Source organism: Buteo buteo, chromosome 12, assembly GCF_964188355.1.
Source record: "Buteo buteo chromosome 12, bButBut1.hap1.1, whole genome shotgun sequence".
In the NCBI taxonomy this organism is placed as follows: Eukaryota; Metazoa; Chordata; class Aves; order Accipitriformes; family Accipitridae; genus Buteo; species Buteo buteo.
The window spans coordinates 25,631,456-25,646,898 of record NC_134182.1 but is presented as its reverse complement, the minus strand read 5'-3'; the positions used below and the strand labels follow the sequence as shown (position 1 = coordinate 25,646,898).

At 39.1% G+C, this 15,443-nt stretch overlaps 1 protein-coding gene across 4 annotated transcripts in view; it reads right to left on the bottom strand.

Moving 5' to 3' along the window:
- Nucleotides 1-6,519: 6,519 nt before the first annotated feature.
- Nucleotides 6,520-15,443, bottom strand: part of CDC42EP3 (CDC42 effector protein 3) — a 35,078-nt gene continuing 26,154 nt past the window's right edge. For 3 of the 4 annotated variants that reach the window (XM_075043110.1, XM_075043112.1, XM_075043111.1), the window contains exon 2: nucleotides 6,520-8,665. In XM_075043110.1, the coding sequence (XP_074899211.1) occupies nucleotides 7,590-8,357 (768 nt within the window). In that variant the 5' untranslated portion in view covers nucleotides 8,358-8,665 and the 3' untranslated portion in view covers nucleotides 6,520-7,589. The remainder of the gene's footprint in view (nucleotides 8,666-15,443) is intronic. The other variant, XM_075043113.1, reaches the window with a different exon arrangement.

Genomic DNA, 15,443 nt, shown 5'->3' with positions numbered 1-15,443 from the left:
GATGTGCTTGGAAGAATCCCACGGGATACAGTTTTGGAGAGAAGAGGGATCCAGGCGAGATGGTTTATTTTCAAGTATCACCTCCTCCAAGCTCAAGAAAGGTCCATCCCAATGAGAAGGAAATCAAGCAAAGTGGCAGGAGACCTGCATGGATGAACAAGGAGCTCCTGACTAAACTCAGATATAAATAGGAAGCATACAAGAGGTGGGAACTGGGTCCACTGACTGAAGAGGAATATAGAAACACTGTCAAAGCATGTAGGGGCAAGGTTAGGAAAGCCATATCCCGTCGAACTGAATGTGAGGTGATGGTGAGAGATGTGAAGGGCAACAAGACAGGCTTGTGCAAGTACATCAGCAGCAATAGGGAGCACAGTAGGGAAGCAGTGTGCTCACTGCTGAAAGAGGCAGGGGACCTGGTAACAAAGGTTGTGGAAAGGGCTAAGGTATTTGATGCCTCCTTCACCATGCTCTTTACTGGTAAGACTGGCCTTCAGGCATCCTGGGTTCCCAAGACCAGTGGGAGAATCTAAAACAAGGAAGGCTTACCCTGGATGGAGGAGGATCAGGTTAGGGAATATTTAAACAAAATGGATATATACAAATCCATTGGGCCTGATGGCATGCAACCAAAAGTGCCAGTGTTGTTGCAAGGGCATTCTTGATAATCTTTGAAAGGTCATGGTGATCAGGAGAGGTTCCTGTGGACTAGAAGAAATTAAATGTCACTTCTATCCTCAAGAAGGGAAAGGAGGATCTTGTCAGCCCCACCACAATCACTGGAAAGGTGAGGGAGCAAATAATCCTTTAAACCATTTTGAAACAAATGAAGGACAAGAAGGTGACTGGGAGTTGTCAGTTTGCATGTACAAAGGGAAAATTATGCCTCATCAACCCAACAGCCTTCTATGCCCAATACTCCTCCCTGGGCATTCAGTCTTGGGTAACAGGATGTTGGCTAGATGGAGTCTGATGTGATCCAGTACAGCTATTCTTACGTTCCTGTGACACTGATCTGTGTTGTTGTAGACCTAGAAAAGTACCTCTTCCCACAAGATGAGGGGGGAAGCCAAGCTAAATATTCCCTGGTGAAGCTGTGTTTATAGACACTATGAAAGATCAGTGGAGATATCTTCTATCCTGGGAAATAATTCTCACAAAGTTACTCTACTACCTAAGACTGTAGTTCAGATTTATAACCCCCAAGGCATTTTCTGAAATTTGACACATGACTATTTAACATTTGTTGGGCCAGGTGGAGGGGTTGAGCCTGGTCTAACCTAACTTTACTGAATTTCCATGACTGTGTCTCATTTTCTTCAAAAATTCTGCCATGGGATTCAGGCAACATAAGCCTGGGAGGAGGAAGATGGGAGGACAGTGTCCTGGCAGTGTAAAATTGTTGGATGTCGGAAGCTTCTGCACGCCAGGTGGAAACCTGATGTTGGTCAGACCATGACAGTCACAACTAACCCGTGTATGGCAAAAGGCACAGTCCAGAGAGCCAGAGGTCCCTTTTGGCAAAGCACCTGGGAACTGTAAGCGTGCCCAGAGGAATTAAAACAAAACCTTTGCAGTTGACAAATTAGTTCATAAGGCAGGACTCTTAATCTGCAGCAGTGCTGTTCATGTGAGGTTCTTGGTCCTGTGTCTTCCAACTAGACCTGTTCCTGGACGTTTCTCCTGCTTCTCCTCCACTCTTGCTCCCCAGTGACCTGTTGTCTCTCTGGTCACCCATTGCTTTGACCTTGCTCCCCTGCCTTGGAAGACTGGAACTGTCTTGAACAAAGGCTTCTGCCTTATGCCTACTCATATATCCCTTGTAATCAAATCCTGCATCTGCTTCCTGGCCAAGAACACAATTGATGGTAGAGCTAATATACTTGCACACTGAGGGCAGCTGTCATTCCCCATGACTTTCCTGAAGATGAATCTTGAGGGGCTAGCCATGATCCTTCTTGGGTCTAGATCCTCCAGATATGTGTTTGGCAAAACAGATGGCATTATTCTTCACATTCCCAGTGATGGGCCCATTCCTGGGTGTCTCCTCCCAGGACTCCCAGCTGGTCGGTATGACTTCAGTTGACATTGCAACAGATAGCTCCTGGGGACCAAAATATGGTGAGTGGTTTCCACTGCAACTAGTTCTGGCTCTGGGTTGGGCCTGATGTGCTTTCATTAGGTGCAACTGATCTGACTTTGTATATATGGACAAGTCTGTAAAGAAGCAAGGAAAGGTCCAGAACCACTAATCTTTCAAAAGTGCATGAGATGGTATCTTACAGTGTAATATGACCATCTCTGGGGAACATTTGGGGACTGTGACCTGAAAGCACTTACAGCTGAAAGGAGGCAAGAAGGGACTGGCAAAAAATCTACTTGGATAACTGCTGACATGTGGTATCTAACTTGGTGTGAATTTTACCAAAATACAGCTACTTCTGCAATATGTGGGAGCAACTTTCTTCTTGAGAAGTAGTTTTACTGATCAGCACTTTGCCTTGTAAAACTGCAGCATTTTTTAATAAGGCAGTTAGGTGCCCTGGAATGGCATTAGCAATTTGCTAAATGAGCAAATGGTTTTGACTTTTCTTTGCTGGATGGTTCCATCCTATGCAGCAAACAGGGAACAGCCCAAGGCTCCTTCATTTGTACTGAACCAAAATCTAATTGTGTGTTAGATGGCTTCTGTGACTATGGCTTACTGAACATAAAAATTGAGCTGCATCTCTCAGGTTAAAAGTATTGCCCACAAAAATCTGCCAGAGGTGTCAGGGTTCTCAAGTGGGACCCCACCCCTGTCTGTGGGCTCAGAAGCCCCATTTCGGCTCAGCCCAGAGCCTTCAGTTCCTGCCCTAGTGATACCGTAGGAGTGCTGGTCTCCACCTCTGCCACAACTTGTGTGGCACCCTGACAGGAGGTTCTAATAGAAGAAAGGTTCCTAAACACAGGAATATCTTAAGAAGCCAAGGAAACATAGCACAGACTAAAAGTCACCCATCCACAAAGCTAAAGTCCTAGTTTCCCTGAGCACAAACTAAGAAAGAATTGTCTTAGATAACAAGGAAAAGAAATAGCTTAAGAATGTGTAGAGTCATGCAGCAATTTACCTGTGAAAAAAGAATATTCTTTCTGGTGTAAATATTCTGGGAAATTTATTTCTCTCTGGGAATACTCTGGTATAAATCAGAATTTGTGATTTTATTGGAGTGATATTAACTTATTCCAGAAGAAAATCAGTCCTCTTATAATTGTTGTAAGGAGAAAATAGCTTACAATATTCAAAAGTAAACAGAAAGTATTGGGCATTTCCTTGATTTTCTAGCACTTGTAAAATGTTAACTAGAGAGAAGCAGTGAGTGAAGAATCCAGCCTTGCATTTGAATGAGTAAACCTCTTTAAAAAAACATAAAATGAAAGCATTTATAGGAAACAGATGTACTAATGTACTTCATGTTAATATGAAAAGCAAATGGATGCAAGTAGAACAGTTAGGTCACTACTAATTTAATTAATTTGTTTACAACAACCATTAATTTCTTTCCTTGGAATAAAGTTCAATGTGTTTCTTTCTTAGCTTCTTCTTGCATCATCCAAACTTTATTTGGCCTCACTATGCTGGATCCAACACCTTCCCTGCTAGGCTTTCATCTGGGTTATTTATATTTGACAAATCAAACAGCTGCTTCCAATTCTGGTCATGATTGACATTCTCAAAAAGGCAGCCACCTGAAGTGTCCCTTCTCTCACTAATTCTAGCAGGAATGAAAAAAATTTTGAGCTTATATACCTCCTATGTTTTTCTGAAACTTGGCCTCAGCCTATTCTTGTTGCTTATTGAGAATTTCCTATACAAATTAGAGAGCATCCTTCAGCCCTAACCCTGATAACTAGCTTCCTTGTTAACACTAGTAAATGCAAAAAGGACTACAAAGGAAAATCATCCTTTAACAAGGTATTGTTTATGACTCTCTTCAGATTATTTTTTTTTATTATTTTCTGCCCTTTTCTGTCATGTTCCCATACTGTACAGTTATTTATACACATTTGCCAGCAAATCCAGGTGGTTCTGTCCTGTATACACTTTGTAGTGGTATGGGTAAACAGGTGAAATGAAATGGATATCTTCAGTACATTAACATTTCAAGAGTGTGAATTCAAGCAAATGTCAATGATGAGCAATTTTTATTAATGTAGCTTTGTCAATGTGGGGAGGAAAGTAAGGTTGCTGTGGAAGTCATTGATTATTTAATGTAATTATACAAGGGACTTTCAAAAGAATCTATGTGTTTGGACAAACTGTGTTTCCGTCAAACCCCTGTCTCAGGGTTCCTGCTAGCCTCTTTGTCAGGCTGCTCTCCATCCTTCAGTTGTGAACTAGCTTGGAGGGTTGTTTTGCAGTTTCCTCTAGGGCATTGGATTTGGTCCTTGTTAGAAAAAGGCAGAGATCAATGTGGGATTGTGCACTTCCCAGCATTTGACCTGCTCTTTACTTCCCACTGACATCCTCAGCACAATACTGATCACTTCAGTTAGGTTGGCAGGGGAACTGGGAAAGGGGTTCAAGTGTTCTTGAGTTGGATGATTATTGGACTTTTGGTATGTTTTTGTATTGTACTGTGCATAGCCCAGGTTGTAGGATTGTACAGATGAGGAATTTAGCAAATACTCATGTAGGAACTAGGAATGTGCTTTATGGCTTCTGCTTTCTTCCTCTGGCACCTTTAGATTACATCTTTAGGTCTTCACGGTACTACTCCAGATAGAAGAGATGGGGAATTGTGTCCTGGCATACTGAAACTCTTCTGAAGCATCTGTAGAACTTTCTGGGCAGTTGTATAGTTAGCATACTTTTCCCCAGGGCCACAGAAAATTGATGCCATACCCAAGGCAACTCCTTCCAGTCCTCTGTTCCATCGAGAAGGCCAACTTGCAGCAGTATCTTGGTTTTCAAGAAATTACCATGTTAACTCCCCCTTAGAAAGACTGCTTTCCATTAAGAATTTTATCAAGGCTTCAGGAAGGCAGAACTTCTCACAAACCAGAAATTCAAGGTTTTGATCTGACAAGCTGTATTGTAGCAGCTGAGTTGCCAGATCAGATTACACAAAGCAGTATTTTACAGAAGACCACATCAGAACAGAAGCTGAGCACATTTCAACTTTGCATCTTCTAGGTCTTTACATGTAAATGAGCAGGTCTGAACAATCCATGGATCCAGCTTCTGAGGGAAGTAACAAGAAGGCTTTAAAGAAATATGAAATCTACTTTGCCAGAGTAAAATTCCTGTTCTTGATTTGAGCAAAGGTTCTCCTTCACAACACTGTAGTTCTTTTTGCCTGGAGCAATGACTATTATTTTAGTTCAGACCACCCACCCTCATCACAAGACCTAAGGATTTACAAATTTAGAAGAGCAATCACATAGGAAAGATAATACAGACCAAACCCTCCTGCAACAGTGAGACGTTTTTTGGCAAACTAAACCAGGAAATCAAGTATAAAACATGACAAAGCAAAAATAACACAACTGCAATAGCTCTGTAAGAATCTGTTTCTGCTTTCTAGAGAATACTTACCTGAAAAGTCCTGCAAGATAATGACTTTTCATTCAGCAAATAGTTTTAATGTTCTAATCATGGTATTTGAAGCTGGTCTACAAAGAAAATGTCTAATTCACCATTTCACCCAAACTTTCCCTATGCTAATGACTGACAGATTTTTCCAGTGAAAGTTTTGGCCTAAATTCTCATTAGGTTCTAAATCCCCAGGTCCCACAAGAAACATGTGGCCAAGTAGAGCCTTGAACCTGCTTTCTAAAATACAAAAAGCACTATAGTCACAGAACCACCATTCTTCTTGGATCACGAATGCACTGGAAATTTGATCCAGGCTTATACACAGAGAATACGAAGTAGAAGGCAATTAAGCATTTTCTTAAAAATAAACACACTTCTTGACCATTCTACATCTCAGTTCCTCATTTACAGGATGTCTCATTAATGCACATTAATATAAGTGCTTAACCAGAAACAGGGGTAATGACTATGTTCCCAAAACACACTGAAAGAATGGAATTAGTTGGCATTGACTCCCCAGAAATTTTAAGGATAAATATAATATACATTAAATCAGCATGACCTACATGTTCTGACAGGAAGATACAGATAAATGTGGTTATCTAATGAAGAATAGTCTACAAACGGTGTCAGGATTTTACCTAAAGACTCCAGTGAAAGCTGCTGGAGCTTTGCCATTAACTTCACTAGGACCAAAGTATTAGTCTCTTGTCTCCAATTACTTAAAATCAGTGTATATCCTAGAGGGTCCTACCTGCTTGGAGTTTGCCCTTAAAAACTTGGGAAGTAAAATGAATCGGAGAAGTCAACTGAATTAAGATAGCAGAATTGATCTGCCCCTTGGTCCCATATTTCTGCAACTCTACTGCAGTCTGTTTCATTATAGCAGAAAACAAAACTTTGTGTTTTGGTGAGGCTATGTACTGAATGACAAAGACATAGCAATTTAAAGGGTTTTTTTATTGTATTGCACAAGATATCTATGCAATCCATGTAGGTACTGTATTAAAGGATCCACATTTCCCAAAACATTGGCTGTTGCAGCACATATCACAAGCATTGTGAATAACCAGTGCCTTCTTCAAAAATTAAAATAATTGGTTGCAAGTTTAAGCATGTGTGGCAATAAATGAAGAAAAAAAGCAAGGAGTATCAATACATACTTCTTTTCAAACACACAAATATACAATTTTCAGAAGAGCACCAATAATGCCAAGCAACTATTTTGATGAGATACTGTATGTATAGGCTCTGCAGTAAAAAGCCAATATGCACACAAAAAATATATTTCAACTTTTAAAATAATTTAACCATATCTTCTTGCATGTGTCACCTGTTTACAACATATCATTTCATATACAATGTCAGGCCCAAGCCTCAACTTGTGTAAATTTGTGCATATTCATTTAAAGCAGCTGAGACTCTGGACCAGGTGTTCAAGCTGAAAAAGCCTTCAAACTGTTCACATCTGAATATAGAGTGGTAGTATAAGACCAAGAAAGCAGTTACAGTGAAGTTATAACAGAAATGGTACTATAGAAAATGAAGAAAAACACTATCAAACCCCCAAACACAAGGTTCTAGAAAGAGGCCTACATGTAAAGTGATGTCATAATAATTTATAAAAGTGAATAATTAATATCAGTCTCCTTTCTGACACTTAGAGATTCTCATATATTCAGAAGCCCATAGAAGTGAACTAACCAAATGTCACAATCGGTATCATCCTCAAACTGTTTCTTAAGTTTCTGATCATTAATACTGGTACTTAAAAACTTTCTATATTTTCTGAAAACTTATTAAAATTTAGCTTCCTGCTATGCGAATTTAGTGTAATAAAAATCATGAAAAACAATAGGTAAAAAAATAGCATTTTAAGAATATTTTTAGAAAACCCGTCAAACAACTGCAAATACAGCTGATTTTTAAGTGTCTCTACTTTCGGACTATTTTTTGTTTGTTTGTTTTTGTTTAAGTGAATCACTTGTAAAGAAACAAGGGAGTACCAGTTCTAAGATTTATTCTTGTCCATTACATTGAGGACCTCATCCAAAAGTGAAGGTCCCAAGTCAAGTTGTAATGAGAGAAGAGAGCCTGCAAGATCTGAAAGGGATTCTTCTGACTTAGTCTTTGTCTCGGTTAGTTCATGTGAAAGTTGACTGTCATCAAATAAATCAACTGTTTGCCAATCAGTGCATCGTTCAGAAAAGCTGGATGAGTGACTGTCTCTACCATTAGTAAAATGTGAAGAAGAACCATTTTGCTCCCATATGTCATCTTTGTATGTTTCTCCATCCTCCATCTGCTTACTTTTCTCCTGCAATTTTTCTTCTATTACTGGCTCACAGCTAAGCCTAGCATTTCTTGATGACCTGATGGATTCTTGCTTTGAATTAAATGTCACTGGTGACAGTAAGGGCAGTGTAAGGGCTTGAGAACCCCCAATGGCAGGAAGGGAAATAGCATTTTTAAGCACTGGCGATGGAGTTTCTGTAAACATGGATTCAGAAGTGCTGTTTGCCCTTAAGAATTCATTGTGGCCACCAGATTGGCTAACTCTGGTTTCTCCTTCATTTCCAGGCAATAGCTCATAGTTGCCCTGCAAAAAGGAGATGTCTCCAAAAACGTCATGTTGTCCCTCTTTTCCAATGTGTATGGTGTGACGAAAATCTCCAAGTGGTGGACTGATCATATCAGGAGATAAGATATCCCTTAGTTTGAATTTCTTCCCTTTCTTATTGTTAGCAGCTTTCAAGTAGATGGGTGTCTTGGCTGGCATCTTGCTTGTAGTTTCTGAGAGAGGAAGTTATTAAAAAAAAAGAAAGAAAAAGAAAAAAAAAAAAGGAAGGGGGGAGGGGAGGGAGAAGCCTCTTACAAAATCAGTTATTCTTGGGAGACCTTCAGTGTTATCAACATTACATCATCATCTTGAACCACTCTTGCACATGAAGTTCCTTTCTTCTGATGCAGAGAACTGTGGGGTATGTGAAGGTGAATGTCTCCCACTGCAGATCTTTCCAAGGTAGAGCACAACTTTCAGGTCAGTTAGCAACCAAATGCCCTGCTACTTCCAGAACTTGAGAAAACCTGCATGGGATACAAAATCAGGTTATAATTAATTTATTTTTCATGATTCATTCAGTCTTGGTTTTTTAAAAAAAAAATAAAAAAAATTAGTAATAGTACTGACAGTTCCAGCCTTCAGATTAGCTTTATGATGTTGCTTCCCTTCATTAGGCAGGATAAAAGAGTTTAGATTAACAAGGGCTAGCTAACCTTTCTCTGACTCCATAGCTTTTTTTGAAGTCAGAGTTCCTTAGACACGGTTACTGAGCACAATTCATTTGATAAATATCAGTATCTCAACCTTTCTTCTCTTTATTTGGGCATTCAAAATGCTGGCCTTTGAGAGCACATGCAGAAACACACTTATAACATTCAACAACATTAAATTTTTGGTAGACCTGGGAAGATTGACAGTCATTCAGGAAACCTTTTTGGAAATGGAGTAGACCACCTCAGATTAGAGAACTTGAGATACCACCATTTAGTGCTGGAACTCTCACAAACTGTCACCAATAACATTTCTGATAATTGTGCCCATTTAAAAGGGTAGTTTTATGTACTTGAAAAAAGTGCTAGTCATTAGTTAGAAACATCCAAATGCAGGTGTCTTAGAAGAGACTGATTCTTGTGACTACAATCTTTAGACTACAGGAATTCTTCATAGCAATTAGTTATAGACTAACTCACAAATTATGCAGGCCGTGAGGCCAAAGTGACTCAGAGTTGTTCTGTGCAGCCAAATGAAACAGTGTTTGCAAACCAAGTTGTCCTATTAGAATGTGGTCTCTGAAAAGCCTGATGAAGCAGTCCACAAGGGCTAACAGGCTATTGGGTCAACAAGTTAAGGAAAACACTCTTCATTAATGCTTTAATGGTGTATTTCTTCCTTAGAGTACCAGTTCCTGAATCTTGAGCAATCTCAGAATAAATGTATTTTTCTCCTGGACATTTTTGTACTTTTCCCTATTAAGTCCATGGACCACCAGAGCATCACAAGTCACTCCTCCTCACCAGAAGATTCAGCCACAAACCCCTCACACTCTGTCCATTGCCATCATCACTCTATAAAGCAGCTTGTAGTTTTTGCACAGAAAGACTTTCTAGCAGTAAGCAAAGGGAAGCTGTCTGTAACAAGGCTACTTTTGCTGCCTTTTTTCCATGCCCCAGCAGACATTTTTCTTCATCAAATTAAGCCCAGTAAGAATCACCAGTTTTAAAACTTTGTACTGTATGGTTATACAGCCAGATTGTCAAGAAGCATTTAAGCATTTTCACAAATCCTTTAACCTGAGTAATTAGTTCCTACAATGGGGTACTTAACTGTGCATCACAAGAGGAGCTGGGAATCTAGCCAGGTTAGTATTCTGTTTTTTTGATTCCCACCCAATACCTACTGCACTTCAGATAACATTGAAAAGCCCTCCCCCAAAAAGTACAACAGATATAAAGATGAAAGCTGTCATACAAAATAAGCCTAATGTTCAATAAGTTATGAGGACATTTTATACTTTTAAGCTCAATTTTGAAATACAACTGATTGCATCAACCAGTTAAAAGCACTTCAAAGCTTCCTTCTACACAACAAAATGGTAATTCATTAGGCTCTACAGAATACTAGGAGATTCACATTACATACCAAAACTCCACCAACTTAACTCCATGTCAGTACTGTAAGATAGAAAAGTAAGTCCTAAATAAAATCTCTGCTAGTGCCACATGCCAAGGGAACAGAACTGATTAGTCAACTCAGTTACCTTTCAGTTTAAAGCTGAAAAATTCACAGCATTGTTTCTCCCCCGATTAACATTCTACCCAAGTAACCCATTTAGCTAAACAAAATGTCCTCAATTCTACAGAGAAGAATATTCTTAGCAAACAAAGCCAAACGGTGAAGTTGTTTTAAGTTTGTCTAGTGAACTCAGGTCTATCTCACTTCCCAGGAATAACAGGCTGCATTCCCTCTTGATTCTAATTCCTCATTCTTTCAGATCTTTTAATCTGTCATGAATGGCAATGTAGTGCCAATGTGGCCCAAAGTCATACCTATTGGTCGCTAGTTTAAAATGAAAGACAAATCCGAGTTCATTCAAAGCTTTCATGGCTTCCACCAGTTTGGATGTGTATCAAACACCACGATCATCAAACTCCCTAAGAAGATTTCAAAGAAACCTGAAGGACATAATGAAACATCTGAACATCAAGAAATACTAAAATCAAGTGTAAAATAACTTTTAATATAAATAATCCATTTTGACACACAAGAAGAGCACCGTATTTTATTTGGCTCATAGCTCGGGGAGAAAAAAAAAATGCAAAAACCCCAAATAGAGCAAATTTTGGGGCATCCAGATCTCCTTTAGTTCTTGCACCATGAGAGAGCCCCAGTAAGGGGCAGTGTAAAACCGTACTACCTCTGAGGATACTGCAAGAGGCTCTGGTGTTAAGAATTATAATCCCTCTCTATACAGCAGTCCCTGCAATTGTGAAGGCCTTGCCTTCCATTTGGCCAGTGCAAGAGGCTTTACATTTAAAGAGAAGAACTTTTACATGCTTACTGCAAGCATTGTTTTCTCTGCTGAAAACAAAGGCTACCCTTGCTGCAGATTTCACTAGCTACTGTATTGAAAATCTGCAAATTACACTTTGTAAATAAAAGATGAGGGTTCCCTCCTCAATGGACAGGCTTTCCACATACAGCATAACATAGGCTTCAGAGCAACTGTACTTTGTTTCTGCATACCTATCCTCTTTGTCGAGTACTGCCCAAAGGAGTACAGATTTTAATCTACTTTGAACAGCTGAAATATATCATAAATCTGGAATATTCACTTAGCCTAAAATACTGTTGTTACTCATATTTCATTTGCAATTAAAGAAGAACCTATATCAATATATAATGTGGTTTAAAAAAAAAAGGAAGGAAAAAATATAAAACCAACTTTGGCAAATGAAGAAACACTTAATGAGACTAAGCCTCCAGCTCAACTGCTGCAAAACTAAAAAATTAGTCCACAAAATTCTCACATGAACCTTACACACTCCCTGCATTCAGCAAGATTTAATGAAATCACCAGTACACAGGCTAAGAGAAGGGACACAACACACTTCAATATCGATACCAGGCCACACAGTAAAGTTCACCTTGTCTTAAAATGAGACCTTTTTCTGATCTTGCTGCTAAGAGTCTCTGTTTTGACTAATTTCAACTCAGTAACAAAGTGAATGTATAGTCAAACTGGACAGCTGAATGAGAAATTATAAGAAAATCAAATGCATAACCAAAAGCCCACAGTCCCAGGCTGCCAGCCTACAGTGGAAGATCTTAATTTAAGAGAAAAACAACATGAAAGGATTTTTCTTCCAGTTGAAGAGATATCCCTCTCCCAACAACATCCAAGCATGAGCGAAACCAGAGAAATTTCAGCCCAGTGAAAATTAAGGTTTTAGTTTGGCTGTAACACTTGCTCATTCTCATTCCTATCACTTCACACTCTCATTTAAGTATTTTGCTTGGTAACAATGACTAATGTTTTCAGAGGCACTTCTAATACACCTTGCGAACCTTCTGTCCACTCAGTAATCATCACCTTCTACACAGCTCAAAGTTTTCCATGGATGACTTCGTTTATTCCACAGCCTGTTTTAAAAGAACAGACTATCAGCAAATATCTCAACAGCTAAGCTTACGAAGCTAGACACGAATAAGGGTCGAGGTGCAAAATTTTATTTGTGCACAAATCCCCAAAGACCTAGATCCTTAAGCAGAGTCCTAGGCAAATAAATGATAGAAAGAAAATCCTATTTCCACAGGGCAGGACCCGAAGAAAGTGTGCACTCTAAGAAGCCTATGAGCTTTCTACAGGACAATCCCTTGCAAGGGCTCTGCCTTACACATCATTGGCTAGAAGCATGTGAACTTTAGAGAAACCCATTTCCAAAAATTGTTTAAAATAACACTGAATTATCTTGTGGATCAAGTCACTAGGAAAAACCAGAGTCTGTACATTATTTAAATATCCAAATGAGGTTACAGTAACACAGCAAAAGACAGACACAAACTATGCAATAAGCTGCTGTAACTTTTTTACACAATGAAATATCTGCAAGCATAGAAGAATTAGGCTTTAGGGGTTCATTTTAGGTTTTAACTACCAGTAGCTTCCAGCAGCACAAACAAACTTGAGAATGTCCTTGTCAATGCTGTTACTTCCACTATGCCTGAAACAACATCAGTGCAAACCACATTTTTATTGTTTTTGTAACAGGGACTTGAACTCATGCAGTCACAATTCTGAATGCTGGTAAAACAAACTCCCAGTATAACCAAGTCTTCAGGTACAAGAAAAGCAGCAGATGATGCACCATAGAGCTTACCTCTCATGTTCCTGTGGACTTAGGTATCCGTATCAGCTGGCAGCCTCTGAAGATAAGGGGCCACAAATCTGTCCACTTCTAGACCAGGCCACCAGTGAGCCTCTGCTTATAGAGCCACCACCTTCCGAGTAGCTTTAACCAAATCAGGTGGTAACACTTCTCCCTCCAGATTGTTCATCTAAGTTTACCTCGTTTATAAGAGGCCCAGCCTTTCAATTCATCTGTATTAAAGTCAACTTCTCTGATCAGATTAGAAGTCCTCACCCCTTTGTTTCTCCTTCCATCAAAGAATTTGCATCTTTCTGATTAAAGCTACAGATTTAATTACTTTATAAAAACAATCAGGCTAATCACACTTTAGTTCAACTAATTTTCTCAAACTGCACTCAACCTACCTTCCTAGATCAAATCTAACCTATTTTATTCCATTGTCACACACACTTTTATAGAAAATGAAGGAAAAAATCCCCAATCCTTCCCACAGCTACAGAAACACAGTTCAAGAGGGGACCCTAAGATGCAGTTAATTAATTTCTCCATCATCCTTCAAAGACCCAGATGCCTTCTGCTAGTCTGGGAAGATGTTTGTCTACCCTACTCTTAAAATTCCCTGCAGGTACAGACTGCACACATTAATTTACTTCACAGAGGCTAGTCATCAGAGAAGATGCACCTAAAGTCTCCCCTGCTCCAATCTGGACCCTGATGAATACAGTTCATTACTTTATGCATTCTACATCTCCTTTCAGCCTTTTCTTCTTCAGATTAAACAACACAAATATTTCAATCTTGCAACACAGGTCATGTTTTCTGGAGCTTGGATAGCTTACTCCCAACCTCCTTTTCTGGTCTTCCTCCCCTCACCTCAAATCTTTCTTTAAATATGCCCAAAAGCAAACACAATATTCAAGCTGAGATCTCAATTTCTCTCTTAATAGAGTATCTGCATTTTTCTTTCAGCATCGCAACATTGTTGGCTTATGCTTAGTTTGTGGTCCACTAAAAACCTAGCTCCTTTAGTGAAGAACTGTTGTCTAGCCAGTTATTCTACATCTTGTTCTTGACTATACCTCTGTAGCAAAGCCTCCATACCCACTGCATTGCATTCTATTCATTTCAAACACTTCAAATGGTCAGGATCACTTGGAATTTTAATCTTGGCCTCTACAGCATACAGGTTTAGCATCATCTGTGAATGTAATAAGCATACATTCAAATAATTGATGAAAATATTGTGTAATAACAGAGATGCAAGATAGCCCTGTGGAGTTCCACCTGATACATCTTTCCAGATTAACAGTGGCTCGATACTCCAAGGTACTGCTACTTGAAGCAGCTTGAATTCTTGAAACAGTTGTCTGCTCAGGGGTAAGTAAGGAAATGTAAATATGCTCTGTAATACAAATATATTCATGAATGACAAGGAAGTCTTGGAAAACTTCAGTTATACGCTAGCTGGAGAGAAAAAAATATGTTTTTTTTTTAAAAGTAAATGAATTAATTCATTATCAGTCATCTTTGGAAGGGAAAGTGAAAGGGAAATGTAGGAAAAATCATATAAGGATACATTTTCATCTCTCTTGCTATAAACACTTTTTCCCACGTAAATCAAAGATAAATAGTACACTAGCTGTGAGCGGTCGACCCAAATAAGTGTTAATGGTCATTAAGTGTAAGAACAGACAGGGACTGGCTGCATATAGTGTCTTTCTCTCCAGGTATCTTCCATTTCTCCAGCACCTGCCTCTTTTTCCCCCCTAAAACCTAGGTTCATGAAGGAAAAAAAGCCAAGTTCCTGAAATTATTTTTAATTGTTGACTCCTTTAAATCTTGCCACTTTTCCCTGCATAGTACCCTTGCAAATGGATCAAGCTAGAGTAAATCATACTAACCAGGGAACAACTTCAACTTTAAACCATTAAAGTACTTGTGGATTATATTGAAATGAATGAGGTATTTCACCTATTTAAGAGTTTTCATTTTAGCTTGTAAGAAAACAAAATAAAGGAAAGCCAACCTGGTTTAGGACCCCCCCCCCCCAAAAAAAAAAACCAACCCCAAAAAATCATTTTCACAGTTCATTGTATCCTTCAAAAAGCTGTACCAGCACAGCAGGAAGGAGCTGCTGAAGTTATCTAATTTGGGGCTGCTGTCTAATTTAAGCAACTGGCCCCAGTCTCCAGTTATTATTTTGTTCTGTATCAGTCTGTGAGATTACAAAGGCCCCTTATCAACCAGTAACTATCATCCCTGTTAAGGTACTTGAATACTAACCAAGTTGTTTCTCAGTCATCCTTTTTGATAGAAGTGAACAGGGGGAATTCCTCATGTGGTGATGGTGGGGGAGTAATTTTAAGCCTTCAAATACATCACTCTCTCTCCTTTGAACCCTCTCCAATTTTCCAGCATCTTTTTCAGAGCAGAT